At 47.8% G+C, this 16,352-nt stretch overlaps 1 protein-coding gene across 2 annotated transcripts in view; it reads left to right on the top strand.

Annotated features, from left to right (window-relative positions):
- Positions 1–14,054, top strand: part of FBXO42 (F-box protein 42) — a 278,393-nt gene extending 264,339 nt beyond the window's left edge. For both annotated transcript variants that reach the window (XM_086921916.1, XM_086921915.1), the window contains exon 10: positions 12,795–14,054. In XM_086921916.1, the coding sequence (XP_086778042.1) occupies positions 12,795–13,892 (1,098 nt within the window). In that variant the 3' untranslated portion in view covers positions 13,893–14,054. The remainder of the gene's footprint in view (positions 1–12,794) is intronic.
- Positions 14,055–16,352: the final 2,298 nt, after the last annotated feature.

Here is a 16,352-nt window from a genome sequence, read left to right as displayed (position 1 = left end):
CCCACATACAACAATATCTGGGAGCCACTATAAATACATCAGTGGCAAAGGCATACCCAAACTCAGCAAGGATAGCCACAACACTCTGCCAGCTCGAGTCTTCATGCAACTCATAGGCATGATGGCATCCTGCATATTCATAGTCCCCAATGCCAGACTTCAAATGCGCCCATTGCAAGAATGCCTAGCACAGCAATGGAACCAGGCTCAAGGGCAACTAAAAGACCCAGTGTTTGTTGGACAGTCGTGCTCACTACTCTCTGCAGTGGTGGAACCCACAAAACCTTTCCAAGGGGCAACTCTTCCAAGAGCCGGTTCCACAACTAGTACTAACAGCCGGCGCATCACTGACAGGCTGGGGAGCCCACCTCCTTCACTACACAGTACAAGGGCTCTGGACCAACAAACAAAAGAAACTGCATATCAACCAACTAGAGTTGCTGGCGATATTCCTAGCCCTAAAAGCATTCCAAAAATACTTGTGCAGCAAGACCGTGTTGATGCGGACAGACAACATGACCGCTATGTACTATATCCAGAAACAGGGAGGAACACACTGTCCACAGCTGTCCCACTTGGCACAGAGCATTTGTAAGTGGGCAATTCCAAAATACATCTTTCTCCTAGCAGAACACCTTCCAGGGAAAGACAATCAGATGGCAGACCTGCTCAGCAGGCACAGCCAACAACTGCACGAATGGGAGATTCACCCCCAAAGTTCTCCAGCCATTCTTCCAAAAGTGGGGTCACCCAGAAATAGACCTGCTTGCCACAAAAGAAAAATCGAAATGCCAGTACTTTGCCGCCAGGTTCCCACATCCGTTGTCATAGGGAAATGCAATATGGATGAATTGGTCAGGCAGATTTGCGTACACTTTTCCCCCAGCACCGCGGATTCCGCTGGTGGTACGCAAACTACGGCAACAGTCACTCACGCTAATCCTAGTTGCTCCCACATGGGCGAGACAACCATGGTACACAACGTTCCTGGAGCTTTCAGTAGTTCCTCATCAAAGGCTGTGCCTCGCACCCAATCGTCTGATTCAGAACCATACAGAAATCAGGCACCCAGATCCCAATCAGATGAACCTAGCGATCTGGCTCCTGAAATCTTAGAGTTTGGATACCTTCATTTACCTCCTGATTGCATGAACATTATCAAGGAGGCTAGACGACCAACTACTAGAGCATGCTATGCAGCAAAATCAAGATTTGTTATTTACTGGAACAATAACCAAATCAACCCATTAGATGCCTCCATACAAAACATTATGTTACCTACTGCATCTTCAGAGATGCAACTTAGCATACTCTTCAATAAGACTACACCTAGCTGCTTAAGCGGCATACCTTCAAAACAGGCAACACCTTTCACTGTTTAGAGTACCAGCAATCAAGGCTTTTATGGAAGGACTTTAAAAGGGTGATCCCTCCAAGACACCCTCCTTCCCCAGTCTGGAATCTGAATATAGTACTTACCAGACTTATGGGACCTCCCTTCGAACCTCTACACTCATGCGAACTGCAATTCTTAACGTGGAAGGTGGCTTTCTTGATTGCCATTACCTCACTCAGACGAGTTAGCAAATTACAAGCACTAACAATTCAAGAACCATTTATGCAAGTACATGCCAACAGGGTAGTTCTTAGAACAAACCCTAAGTACATGCCAAAAGTAGTATCCAATTTCCATATTAATCAATCTGTAGAACTGCCAGTGTTCTTCCAAAATCCACAGTCAGTAACTGAGAGCCCTACACGCACTAGATGTAAAGAGAGCTCTACTTTACTATGTGGACAGAACGAAATCATTTAGAAAAACACACAAGAGAAAGGGAATCCAATATCAGTCAGGAATAGCCAGATGGATAGTTAAATGCATTCAAATATGCTATCAAAAGGCTAAACGCACTTTAACTGTCCCCTCAGGAGCACACTCTACAAGAAAAATGGGGGGATTCGTGGCTTTCCTAGGGAATATTCCTCTTGAAGACATATGTAAGGCAGCCACATGGACTACTGTACACACTTTCACAAAACACTACTGTGTAGACATGCTAGCAAAGCAGCAAGCTGCTGTAGGCCAAGCTGTCCTTAAAACTTTTTCAAACTGCTGCAGCTGGCACTGGTGGCCACCGCTAGAGGAGATACTGCTATACAGTCTATCCACAGATATAAATTCAGCAGCCCACATTCCTCGAACGAAATATGCTACTTACCAGTATGCATCTGTTCTTGGCATGTAGGGCTGCTCACATTCACATTGCCCGCCCTCCTCCCCGGTGCCTGTCGCAGCTGCAGCGTTCTTTTGCCTGGCCATCTTTCTTTACTATCTCCATCTCTGCCACAATGGGCTGCTCACATTCACATTGCCCGCCCTCCTCCCCGGTGCCTGTCGCAGCTGCAGCGTTCTTTTGCCTGGCCATCTTTCTTTACTATCTCCATCTCTGCCACAATGGCGATAAACAATCTGAGAATGGGGAAGATGCCCATGTGCACTGTAGTCCAGGGGAGGAGTCACCTATCTCGTGATACTTCGAAGACTCTTCCAGGACAACAAAGTGCAATCATCCGGACCCAACACTAGGTGGCGATCTATGCACAGATGTGAATGTTAGCAGCCCTACATGCCAAGAACAGATGCATACTGGTAAGTAGCATATTCCATATATCCTTTTTTGCCTCCCTGGGAGGTATGAAGACAACAAATAGCTGCACTACTCCACAAAGTAGTGCATGGGAGCATCGTTAAGAAAAGTCTCTGGATCCAGTCTGGCACCTGCAGAATATTCTATGGTTCGGAACCTACGGTTAGTTTCCACCAGAGAGCGTGACTGAACATAAACAACCTCGTTCGAGGCATGTGGGCTGCTAAATTCATATCTTAGCATTAGATCGCCACCTAGTGTTGGGTCCGGATGATCGCACATTGTTGTCCTGGAAGAGTCTTCGAAGTATCCTGAGATGGGTGGCTCCTCCCCTGGACTACAGTGCGCATGGGCATCGGCTCCATCCCCAGATTGTTTTTTTCCGCCATTGGGTTCGGATGCGGTCTCGACGTCTCTCCGTCGGAACCGAAAAAACATCATTTCTAAAGGCCAAAAGGCTTTGGGTTCTTTACGTCGGTATTGTTTGCGTACGGTCTCGAGTTCTTCCGTCTCTCGGAGCCGGAATCAGCGGAGTTTTTCCAACTCTTTGGACATCGAGGCCTTCTCATCGCGACTCGACACCAAGTTCCCAACATGGAGCGGACTCCGTTTAAGCTGTGTCCGCTCTGTGGGTCCAAATACCCACATATAGACGTGCACCCGGTCTGTAATAAATGCCTTTCGCCAGACCATGACGAAGTAAGTTGCAGGGCCTGTGCGAGTTTCAGGTCGAAGAAGACTCTCACGATTCGGCGCGCGGTGCGCCTGGTGGCCAAGCAGACGGCCCCGGATCCGGAAAACATCTTCGACGACCAAGAAGAGGAGGACCAGAGCCATCATCTTCAAATCTCCCCGCCTGAGACGGAGGTCGAGGCTGATCCGGAATATGACGACGACGGGGTCGTGGATCAAGGCCTTGAATACGTCGACGAGGTAGGGGACGACAATATGGTTTATGGGGCCGCGGAAGATAGCTCAGGGGACGAGCTATGCCCCGAAGTTGACGAACATCAGGAAAGGGTCGCGGGATCGCCTGTCGGCCTTACCCAAGACCCTGTAGCGCAAGCCTCGGCCCCGCCTGCTGGCCCGGCCACGGACATACTTGCTGCGCCGAGGGAATCGAAACCGAAACTGAAAGAAGCGGTCTCGACTACACCTAAAATGGCCGACCCGAAACTGAAAGCGAAAGTTAAGGACTCAATCGTCCCTAAGATGGCGGTCGTTACAGCAAAGTCGAGTAAACCGGCAGCCTCATCGACTCCGTCGACCTCCGGTCCGCAGAAGTCGAAGAAACACGGCGATTCCACAGGGTCGAAATCGGCGCCGGAGGAGAGATCCTCTAAAAAGGGTGGCACGCTCAAGACAAGCGCGCCGGCGCCGGCAAAGCCAGCCAAAGCAAGCGACGCAGCCCCGGCTCCAACAGGAACATCGGCGCATCGCTCCAAGGACTCGAGGTCGGCGCCGTTCATCCCTCCAAAAGACCAACGGAACGTCGCATCCGAAGGCAAGGCCACCTCGTCGGTGCCAAAGACCTCGGTTACCGACACATCTCTCGTTGCTCCTTCACTGCAAAGAATTAGGGAGAAGGCTTTTTCATCGTCGGCGCCAACGCCATCGACGCAAAAGGAGGCAGACGTCCCGGTCAAGCCCGCAAGTAAACTCCTCTTCCTTCTACCACCAAAAGTGGCGCCGAAGGCCTTTTCATCGAAATCGACGCCAAAGAAGTCGGAATCTTCTTCGGCAAGGGCATCTTCAGGTCATGTGCACGACCAAGAAGAGGATTCGGAGTGCTTCATAGATGCGGACACGGGGAAGTTAACCCTTTACAAAAGGAAAATCACTTCGCAGCCGGTGGAATCCTTTGTCATCCCCCTAAAGAAGAAGAAGTACCAACATGACGCCTCAGGCCTCATGGAACCTATCCAGCCTCCTCCAAGAAGGAGCCCGACACCGTCTCCAGACCACTCTGAAAGTGAGGGCTATGCTGAAGATGAACAATATACATTCCCAGTCAATGAACCTGAGGCACAGCCAGATTCATATGATGTCATTGGGGACCAAGGCACCCAAGATATGGGACAAGACCCACAGACTTTCGGTACACGTGCTTCCCCTACAGAGGATTCTGCAGGTTTTCATGCACTCATTGAGAGGGCAGCTGCTAACCATGATGTGGACATGCATGCTGACCCAGTGGAGGAAGACTTTCTGTTCGACACTTTTTCGGTTTCGGAAAAAACTGTCAAGACACTGCCCATGCTTAAAGGGGTCCTCAAGCATGCGGCGGACATCTTTAAGGAACCTACCAGGGCAAGGGTGGTCAACCCACGTATTGAAAAAAAGTACAGACCAGCGCCTGCGGACCCTGCGTACATTCGAGGACAGTTGCCGCTTGACTCCCTGGTGGTCGCAAACGCAAGAAAAAGGGCCAACTCCCAATCAACGGGTGAAGCTCCTCCCCCGGATAAGGAGTCCAAAGTGCTAGAGGCAGGAGGCAAAAGAGTGGCTGCGCAGGCTGCCAATTTCTGGCGTATTGCAAATACACAGGCACTACTGGCACGTTATGATAGATCACATTACGACACACTAGAGCAGATTGTCGAACACCTGCCTCCACAGTTTCAAGAGGGCACCAAAATGATTATTCGAGAAGGACAACTGATTTCCAACGCGGCCATAAAGTGTGCACTTGATGTCGCGGACACGGCCGCTAGGGCCATTAATACCAGTGTGATGCTCAGAAGACAGGCGTGGCTCCGCATATCGGGGTTCAAACCTGACATTCAAACAACCATACTTAATCAACCAGTCAATCCGGAGAGACTGTTTGGTCCAGATGTTGACACCACCCTGGAAAAAATTAAAAAAGATACCGAAACTGCTAAATCTATGGGGGCCCTGCAATCACAGCAGTTTCGTGGCAATAATTTTCGTCGCTCAGGTGCCCGTGGAATCACCAGAGGACAGATGGGTCACCAATCACAGTTCCCTAGAGGTGGAGCACAATCCTCGTACCCCAAACAAAACAAGAGGGGCTACAGGGGAAACAGCAACAAGGGACGCGGCAAAGGAGGCAACAATTCACGCTCCTCTGCCCCAAGCAGCCAGTGACTCGCTGTCACTGCCCCCCGACCACTTAACACCCGTCGGGGGGAGAATACAGCAGTTCCTGCCCGTCTGGATCAACATCACCACAGACAGGTGGGTGCGACAGCTCATCCAGTACGGTTATTGTCTAGAGTTAAAATCCACTCCACCCAACATTCCGCCAAGGCAAAGACCTATGTCCGCAGAGCACTTGCACTTATTGCAGCAGGAAGTGTTGGTGATGCTGCAAAAAGGGGCAATCGAGCTCGTGCCAGTGGGAGAGGAGGGCACAGGGGTATATTCCCTGTACTTCCTCATTCCAAAGAAGGACGGATCTCTCAGACCAATTCTGGATCTCCGTCCCCTCAATCTGTACATACTGTCAGAGCATTTCCATATGCTTACACTGCAACAAATTCTTCCTATGTTAAACAAAGGAGACTTCTTAGCAACCTTAGATCTCAAGGATGCTTATTTCCACATTCCGCTACATCCGTCCCACAGGAAGTACCTCAGGTTCACTATCCAGGGCACGCATTATCAGTTCAAAGTCCTACCCTTCGGAGTCACAACTGCCCCAAGGGTGTTTACCAAGTGTCTGGCGACAGTAGCAGCGCACCTCAGGAGGCAGAACATCCATGTCTACCCCTACCTCGACGACTGGCTCGTTCAAGCCAGGTCGGAACAGCAGTGCGCCGCGGACATGTCAACTACCATTCACCTCCTTCACGACCTAGGTTTCTCGCTAAATTACCCAAAGTCACACCTTCAGCCGGCACATGTCCGACAGTTTCTGGGTGCGACAATCAATACCCTGACGGCCAAGGCGCAACCAAACCAGGTCAGGATAGACGGCATGCAGTCTTTAATCCACAAGTTCAGACCGGGACACTCACTTCCAGCAAAAGTGTTCATGCAGTTGATAGGCATGATGGCCTCCTGCATCTTCATAGTCCCTCACGCACGGTTGCATATGCGCCCGCTCCAGGAGTGTTTAGCAAATCAGTGGACACAGGCTCAGGGACAATTAACAGACCTAGTGTTGGTTACCAGTCGGGCATACAACTCTCTGCATTGGTGGACTCCACACAACCTTTGCAAGGGCCGACTGTTCCAGGAGCCAGTGCCACAGGTTATCCTGACAACGGACGCATCCCTCCAGGGATGGGGAGCTCATCTGCTCACTTACACGGTGCAGGGGCTATGGACGACGCAGCAACAGAAGATGCACATCAACTATCTAGAACTGATGGCGATCTTCATGGCACTCAAGTCCTTCATTGTACATCTGTGCAACAAGGTGGTGTTAGTCCGGACGGACAACATGACCGCGATGTACTACATCCAAAAACAGGGGGGCACCCACTCGCCACAGCTGTCTCACCTGGCTCAGAGCATGTGGAAGTGGGCCATTCAGAGGAACATCTTCCTCATGGCAGAACACCTCCCAGGGAAGGACAATCAGATGGCGGATCTGCTCAGCAGATACAGCCATCAAATGCACGAGTGGGAGATACATCCATCGGTACTCCAGCCGTACTTCCAAAGGTGGGGTCGTCCAGACATAGATCTGTTCGCCACAAGGGAAAACGCAAAATGCCAAAGCTTCGCCGCCAGGTTCCCACACCCCCAATCGCAGGGCAATGCGATATGGATGAACTGGTCAGGCAAATTTGCTTACGCTTTTCCCCCGACACCTCTGATACCACTGGTGGCGAGAAAACTAAGGCAACACTCGATGACACTCATCCTAGTTGCTCCAACGTGGGCGCGCCAGGCCTGGTACACCACGTTCCTCGAACTCTCAGTGGTGCCGCATCAAAGACTGCGCCTCACGCCCAGACTTCTGACGCAGAACCATGGAGAAATTCAGCATCCAGATCCGCAACAGCTCAACCTAGCGATCTGGCTCCTGAAATCTTAGAGTTTGGATACCTCAACCTACCTCCTGAATGCATGAACATCATCAAGGAGGCGAGGAAGCCCTCAACACGAGCATGCTATGCCGCAAAATGGAAGCGTTTTGTCATTTACTGTGCGGACAATGACATAAACCCGCTAGATGCATCTATCCCTAACATCATTTGCTATCTGTTACACCTTTATAAGTGCAAACTAGCGTTCACTTCTATTCGAATACATCTATCCGCCATCGCAGCTTACCTTCAAAATAGTCAGCATCTCTCGGTCTTCAGGGTGCCTGCCATTAAAGCGTTTCTTGAAGGTCTGAAGCGAGTCATTCCCCCAAGAACACCGCCAGCTCCGGTTTGGAACCTCAATGTGGTCCTCACCAGACTGATGGGACCACCATTTGAGCCACTGCACTCGTGTGAACTGCAATTCCTAACGTGGAAAGTTGCTTTCCTAATTGCTATTACGTCACTAAGGCGTGTTAGTGAGCTGCAAGCACTCACAATACAAGAGCCTTTCATTCAAATTCATCCAAATAGGGTAGTGCTACGTACTAACCCCAAATTCCTTCCAAAGGTGGTGTCACACTTTCATCTCAACCAAACTATCGATTTGCCAGCATTCTTCCAGAACCCACAAACAGTGGCGGAAAGAATGCTCCATACGTTAGACGTGCGGAGGGCACTGATGTACTACATGGACAGGACACAACACTTTAGGAAGACGAAACAACTCTTTGTTGCCTTCTCACCACAACACAAAGGCAACCCGATCTCCAAAGCTGGAATAGCCAGATGGATTGTTAAGTGCATTCAAATCTGTTATCAAAAGGCCAAGCGCACTTTAACAATACCCCCAAAGGCACACTCCACACGCAAGTTGGGGGCATCCATGGCTTTCCTAGGTAACATTCCTCTAGAGGACATTTGCAGAGCAGCCACGTGGATTACACCACATACCTTTACAAAACATTACTGTGTTGATGTACATTCCAAACAGCAAGCGGCTGTAGGACAGGCTGTTCTCAAAACACTTTTTCAGGTTTCTGCAGCTGGCACAGGCAACCGCCGCTAATGGAGGGACTGCTATGTATTCTATGCTAAGATATGAATTTAGCAGCCCACATGCCTCGAACTGAATATGCTACTTACCAGTATGCATCTGTTCTTGGCATGTAGGGCTGCTAACATTCATATCGCCCACCCTCCTCCCCGGTGCCTGTCGCAGCTGCAGATATACTATTGTATTCAATCATTAGCATGGACATCCTTTACACTTTTCACTCCATCCTCTGCCACAATGGCGAAAAACAATCTGGGGATGGAGCCGATGCCCATGCGCACTGTAGTCCAGGGGAGGAGCCACCCATCTCAGGATACTTCGAAGACTCTTCCAGGACAACAATGTGCGATCATCCGGACCCAACACTAGGTGGCGATCTAATGCTAAGATATGAATGTTAGCAGCCCTACATGCCAAGAACAGATGCATACTGGTAAGTAGCATATTCATTCTCCTCCTCCTGCTAAAAGGTGCCATAGATAAGGTCCCCAGAAACTAGTGGAAGCAAAGTTGCTAGTGGAGATTCTTTGTGCCTTGTGGTCAAGAAAACTTCCGGTAATAGGGGCCAGTACTGGATCTTCAGAATTGGAGAGAAATTATCCTTCTCTGTGGTAGCCCTCCAAGAAGTTCCATCTTAAGCTTCAGGTAAGGGACTAATTAGTCTTCCTGTATCTTGAGGATACGCGTTTTCACTTCCCAATAGATCTAAAAAACACCAATTCCAGTTGCAGACAACACTACCAATTCATGGTGCTTCCATTCAGGCTAAAATCAGTTTCCCTAATATTTACAAAGTGCCTGGCACTAGTGTCTTCCTTCCTTCGATGGGCTTGTCAAAACTCCATCAAAGTAAGAGGGTTGTGCCCCTACAGTTGTCTGAATCAGCCTATTTTAGGAACTAGGACTCTGAATGATCAGAAATATTCCTATGACAAGATTGCAGTTCATAGAGATGCCCTGGAGACACTACTGTAAAATGTTTACTCCTCACTGAAAAGAGCAGACCGAATTCAGACCAAGGAAAATATATTTTGCACCAAGCATGCAGTGCTGTCCGGGACATAACTATGCCTCTTAGGCCTGGTTCCCTTCTGCATGCTCCGGTTGAGGCCTATTCTGAAAGAGCAAAATCAGTGGAAGCAGGTGGTTGATTTTTGGAACAACGCTGGTCAATTCACCAGAAGGCTCAAACAAGCCATGCTGTTGTGGAGGTTCCATTCAAACCCCTGAGCCAGTCTTCCATTCCAGTCTTCCACAGTAAGTGTGCATTTTTGGAAGGTTGGTAGTCCCACATGGAAGAGCTTTCGCACGAGGCCTATGGTCAATGGCAGGAAAGCAACTTCACATAAGCCCTGGAACTAGTGGGCCATCAGGTATGAGTTGGGCCTTCAATGGTTCCAGGGTTAGCAACACAAGCTATGTTGGATCAGGATGAACAGCAGAACGTCAAAGTATTACATTGCAAAACAGGGAGGAAAAGGATCCTGTTCTCGATCATAAGAGGCAAAGATGTTGTTGCACTAGGCCATCTCCAATGAAGTGAATATCGCAGTGGACCTTCTTGCAGGATGATAGAACAACCAGGCTTAATGACTCCCCTGCTCTCTCTCCCATTGCCACGAGTGGTAACTCGATAAAGTAGAGTATTCTTTTGACAGTGGAACCAGTTATGCCATCTTGGAGAAAGAGGTAATGATGCATTACACCAGAAGGTTCAGTCAATCAGAATCTAAGGAAAATGCCTTTTCAATGACATGGTTCAATGTCTTTGCTTTTGGCTTTTTGCCCTTTCCATTCACTTCCAAGGTGCCAAGGAATGCGAAAGTGGAACACTGGTTACTTTATCATAACTGTGGTTGGGCATGGTCAGCTTTGGTATAGCCACCTCGCGAGGCTGTCTGTGTTCCCACAGGTCCGGCTGAAGAACCATCCCATGCTCCACTCAGTGAGGTACTCCAACACAATATCCAGTCACTGAGCCAGACGGCATGGTCCCTTACCACTTACGGTAAGGCCCCCTGGATAGCTCTTAAGACTGGAGAGATACCCTAGAGCAGGCAAATGAATCTTCCACAACTGACTACAACTATGAGTGGAAAAGGATCTTCATGTGTTGCAAGGAAAAAGGCCTTAACCCAAACTCTATGCATCCCCCATCAATTGATACTGTACTTGCTTGAGCAAGCCAGTCATGGTTTTAAGTATGCGTTCATCTTACTGCACTTGGCTGCAATTTCCAGATTCAAGAGGATAGAAAACTCTTCCTAATCCTTATTTTGACAGGATTGTAAAGCAATATTATGAAAGCGCTTTTTTGAGTCTTTCCTCCTTTAAAGTGTACTCCTGTTCCTTGAAAGATGAATACTGTTGAGCCAACTCGCACGGCCTCCTTTTGAACTGATTCACAGACTGCATCTGAAGTTCATTTAGTGGAAAGATGCACGTATATTACCTCTCACTTCATCTTGGCCAGTTGGATTGTTACAGATGTTCAGCATAAAGGAGCGGTATATTCACTTTCCTACAAGGAAGGAGGAGATTCATGCCAAAAGTCCCTGCCCCATAAACTTTCACTTCATTGACCCTCTTATCCTGTGATTTTTCTTCACTAATCCATCTTCTGCAGACATCCTTTCACTTGCTGACTGTCCGTAGATGCATCAGGTTCTACATGTACATAAGTAAGGACTAAAAATTCAGTTAAATGAATCCTTAATTCATCCATTTAAATGCCTCATTCGTCCATCTGAGAAGAAGCCTCCTTTTATTCCAGGAAGGCCTCATATGTTTGCTATCTACCTGTATCACTTTCTCATCAATCAATAAATCAAAGTGTCTGTTCGAGGGCGCTGCAAGGCCAGATTCCACAAGAAGCCTGGCCACGACAGCAGCATTCTGTGCTGGGGCATCCTTGCAAGACATTTGCCATGGAGCCATGTGGATAAGCAGGCATACTTTCACCAAGCATTACTGCCTAGATGTGAATGCGACAGCCAACTCTGCAGTGGTATAAGCCGTACAACACAGCCTGTTGCAGTAAGGGAAGCCTACTTCCCAACCTTTTTCAATATTTGAAGCCTCTTTCCTGCTTCATTCAAATAAAATGTACTGCTTTCTATTCTGATTAAAGAATGTGAATATATGAAAGATTCAATGCTGAACAATAAATCACCTTTAACCCCAGTTGTCCAGTAGTGGCACCTTTTCATTATTTACAGGCAACTGTTCCTTCTCCCCAGTCAGAGATACAGTTCTCTCATACGTATGTCACACTTGTGCTACACAATCTGAGCAGTGGTGGCCTCTAGGGAGGGAGTAGAAGAGCTCAGCACTTCAACCTCATTGGCTGTAGTTTGGGTTGTATCAAGAGGTGGATGTGCTACTAAACCAACACTGGTGTTGAGGTCTTTGGCCTTTTTAAAACTATTTACTGATATTTAAAGTTACAGGGTTATTATCTAAGTGAAACTATGAAAGATACCAATGCTTGAGAACTGGAGTTACAGATAAGTAACTACATTATTTTCAACCATGAATGAAGGAACAAACCTCTTATCTGGTTAAGCATTTGGAGCCCTGAGTGTTTGTGCAGATTAAATTAAGTTTATTGGTATCAAGTTTCATTTTGGCGGTGGTAAAATAGGTTGGCTTGGGCATTAAATATTTTTATGCCTTCTGTAATGTGTTTCTGTTTCTGGGTAAGATTTCCATTGGGAAGAAAGAAATGCATATAGTCTGTGGGGTTGCTTAAGTGCAATTGCAACTGAATTAGCCTATCAGATAAAATATAAATTAGAAAAGGTCACCCATGCATGTTATCATATGTACATGCCATTGAACTCATTTCTGCCAAGTTGTAATACACTTTATAGGGCTGTTAACATCTAAAAGTCGGTTTTCTCCCATGCCCAAGACTGTATTGCTAGACCTAGTATTAGACTATAACATTTGATCATTAGGTTGTACACCTAGTGTGTTGGTTCAGTGTTGTTGATTTATTTGTGTAAGCTCCCCTTTGGTCCTGGTGTAAAATGTTGACAATTCAAGCATTTTTTAATGTTTTTTTCCTTTCTTTTATTCCTCCAGGTGGGACAGTGTGTTGTGGTATTCAGCCAGGCACCCAGCGGCAGAGCACCTCTCAGCCCCAGCTTGAACTCTCGTCCTTCGCCCATCAGTGCTAACCCTCCTGCTTTGGCACCTGAGACACGGGAGTATCGCTCACAGTCTCCAGTTCGGAGTGCAGATGAGGTGCCCTGTGTTAATGGCCGTTGGGGGACTTTGCGGCCGCGCGCACAAAGGCATACCTCAGGGTCCCGTGAGGGTAGCCTCTCTCCTGCCCGTGGAGATCGCTCACCTGTGCTTAATGGTGACAGTTTATCGCCTAACCTTGTAGCTGTGGGAGGAGCTTCTTTGGACAGTCCAGTACAGGCAGTTTCTCCCAGCACACCCTTGGCTGCCGATGGTCCTTCTATACCTACGAGACGTGGATCTTTACCTGATCCGAAGGATCTGCGGTTAGCAGCTGTTGACATGAACTGGGATCAGAAAGGGGCCTCCAGCCTTTGTGATACGGAGATTGATGGCAGGACATTTAGCGACGGTGTGAGAAACCCCCCTGAACAGACGAATGGAATACACACACCACCTCACATTGCTGCCACCCTCCCTGGGGCTGTCTCACCTGGTGCCCTGCGAAGAGGCCTGGAAGCTGTTAAAGCTCTTTCTTCTTCTTCTCAAGGGACATCTGCACCTGCCTCTTTGAGTCCCCCTAAACTAGCATCACCTGTATCGCCTGGAAGCCAGGGTCATGGCAGTGGCAGCGCCGAGCCAGCAGTGCGTGCTGCTACTGCCCAGGGTGATGGACATTCTTTGCCTCCCATTGCACGTCGTCTGGGTCATCATCCACCTCAATCACTGAACGTTGGCAAACCCCTGTATCAGAGCATGAACTGTAAGCCAATGCAGATGTATGTGTTGGACATAAGGGGCACAAAGGAGCTTGGGCGTGTGAAATGGAAAGTGTTTAACAGCAGTTCAGTTGTGGGTCCTCCTGAAACCAGCCTGCATACAGTGGTGCAGGGGAGAGGGGAGTTAATAATCTTTGGAGGCCTCATGGACAAGAAACAAAACGTGAAGTACTACCCCAAGACCAACGCCTTGTACTTTGTGCGAGCCAAAAGATAATGAGGCTTTGTTTCACTGCACCACCCGCTTTGTGGCTTTCTTATTTTAATATTGTATTTCTTCTTTTTCTGTTTTTTCTTTTCTTTTCTTTACACTACCTGATGCAAGCATTTTAAACTGTGAATCGGGGAAAAATTAAAGATCAAGAAGTGTCCCGCTCAATTTGGTTGATAAAGTAACATTTTGTTTCCATCAGTGTTCTTTTCAATGGCAGTGATCATTTTTAGGAGTATCCTGACACCTTTCTATGTTGAAAGGTCATTCTCCCACAGTCCGGCAGAAACATTGGTAACCCTTGTTAAATGAAATTGTGTGCAGCAGAAGAAACTTTAGAAATTGCATTGACTTTTGTCATTCCAACCTTGATAAATATACCTCTACTGCCATTACCTTTTCTACCAATACCTCTTCTACTATTATCTGTGCACCTTTACCTTGTCTAAACTTCCCTAGTCTTTTTTTTTTAATTTTATTTAAATTGCCAGTTTCTTGATACCTGGATAATTTGGTAATTTTAATATTACTTTATATTTAATTAAATAATTTACCATAACATGTTGATACTCCACGCCACATCGAATCCATGATAAATGCGCAGTCATATTTATGTTTGTGTCCTTAACCGTAAGTAAGCCTTACACACTTTTTTTCTTGGTAATTGAAAGTGTAATTATTTGTTCGAGGCATATGAGCTGCAGATAACACACTATGCATAGATCGCCATCTGGTTTTGGGCCCGGATGTTTAGACTTTGCTGTCTTGGAAGAAGTCTTTGGTAGTCACAAGATGGGTGACTCATCCTGTGGACAATAGTGCGCATGGGCATAAACTCCTTCTGCAGATTGTTTTTTTCCGCCATCGGGCTTGGAGGTTATTGTCGCGCTCCAGTTAGGTGTCGTTACCGATCTACCCTTCGACGGACAATCTTTCACCCATTCTTCGGTATTGTTTTTGATCGCGTTTCCCATTTGACACGCATCTCTACAAACTTACATTCTTAGATTCCGGTCGTCGACGTAGGCCTTCAGGCCTATCTGTGCCATCAGGCCCTTTGGCTCATAAAAAGGAATCATTTCAAAAAGTATCCTCCAATGTGGATCCAAGTTTCCACACACTGATTTTCACGAGGTGTGTAACCTCTGCCTTTCGCCAGAGCACGAGGCCAAAGACTGTCCAGCTTGTGCCTCTTTCCACTCCAAGAAAACAATATGGGCTCGTCTGGCTCGAAGAACTATGGCTCGATCATAGACATCGATACCGGACGATACCTTCCAAGAAGGGGCATCAATGTACTGGAGCAGGAGCAGATCGAAGAGGGCAACTTTAACGCCTCCGATGCCTTTGACGTCTAAGACATCACACCAGGGCAGCGGGTCATAAGTAATGATGTCGACCCCTCCCCCCACACCCATTCATAAAAAGGCTTCGGTAACCCCTTCACCCTCGGGCCTAGATGTACACCGGGACAAAACTTCTCACGTCCCGCCTTCGAGCCTGACCAAGAAGTCGGCATATAAGCCTTCAGGCGACTCTGGATCGAGCCAGATCGGCACATTCGGCACCAAAATCCGCCAGTACTGAACATTCGGATTTGGAAAAATCATCGGAACCAAACAAGCAATTGGTTCCGAAGACCCCAACTAAACCTTCGGAACCCAGGAAAACTCCTGATTCGAAACCTAAGGAGCATAAAACAACTCCAAAGCGTATGCCACACAAACAGTCGGACCCGAAAAAATCGTCACCGAAGTAAAATACTCCAAGGGAGGAGCTTTTTCGACCTGATCCAACCCCAAAAAACTCTCGAACTAGACCCAAGGACATGTCACCCTATAGTTGGTCCTTCCAACAAAAGGAAAATGGACAAACCTGCACGAGCTCCACTCCCTTTAAAGAAAAGAGACATTGCCACTTCTCCTTTAAGAAATCCTTCTCCACTTCTTCCTCCACACCACATCTCTCCTATCCCATCTCTAGTACCCTCACAATCTCCTCCACCTCAGAATGATGACTACGACTTTGGGGAGGGAGGTGATGAAGGACCTTTATTATTATTATTATTATTATTATTATTATTATTATTATGTTTCTTATATAGCGCCTGAATCGACCCCCGAAGGGGTATCTCCGCGCTTGCCTTGGGAACCTGTCCTGGCTTTTCCCTGTGAGATAGCCCCTACAGGGCATCCCCAAGGTGAAAGCCAGGCATCCCGCCGCGGGGGTGCCGTTGTGGAGATTAAGCAAGCTTAATGCCCAGAGTTGCAGAGTGTGAACCCATGATTAGGTCAGGCACCGAAGCGAGAATTATCGAGTCCATGGACATTTGAGCTCAAGACCCTGCCGCGTCGGGAATTGAACCCTGGTCCCGGGTCTGACCTCTGCTTCAGGGTCTGCCTGCTCTAACCAGTGAGCCACACTTCTCCACACTTTAGGGGAACCTATTCATCCTAATATGACAAA

The sequence above is a fragment of the Lissotriton vulgaris genome, chromosome 5 (genome assembly GCF_964263255.1).
Source record: "Lissotriton vulgaris chromosome 5, aLisVul1.2, whole genome shotgun sequence".
Classification (NCBI taxonomy): Eukaryota; Metazoa; Chordata; class Amphibia; order Caudata; family Salamandridae; genus Lissotriton; species Lissotriton vulgaris.
This window is presented reverse-complemented; position numbering and strand designations above follow the sequence as displayed.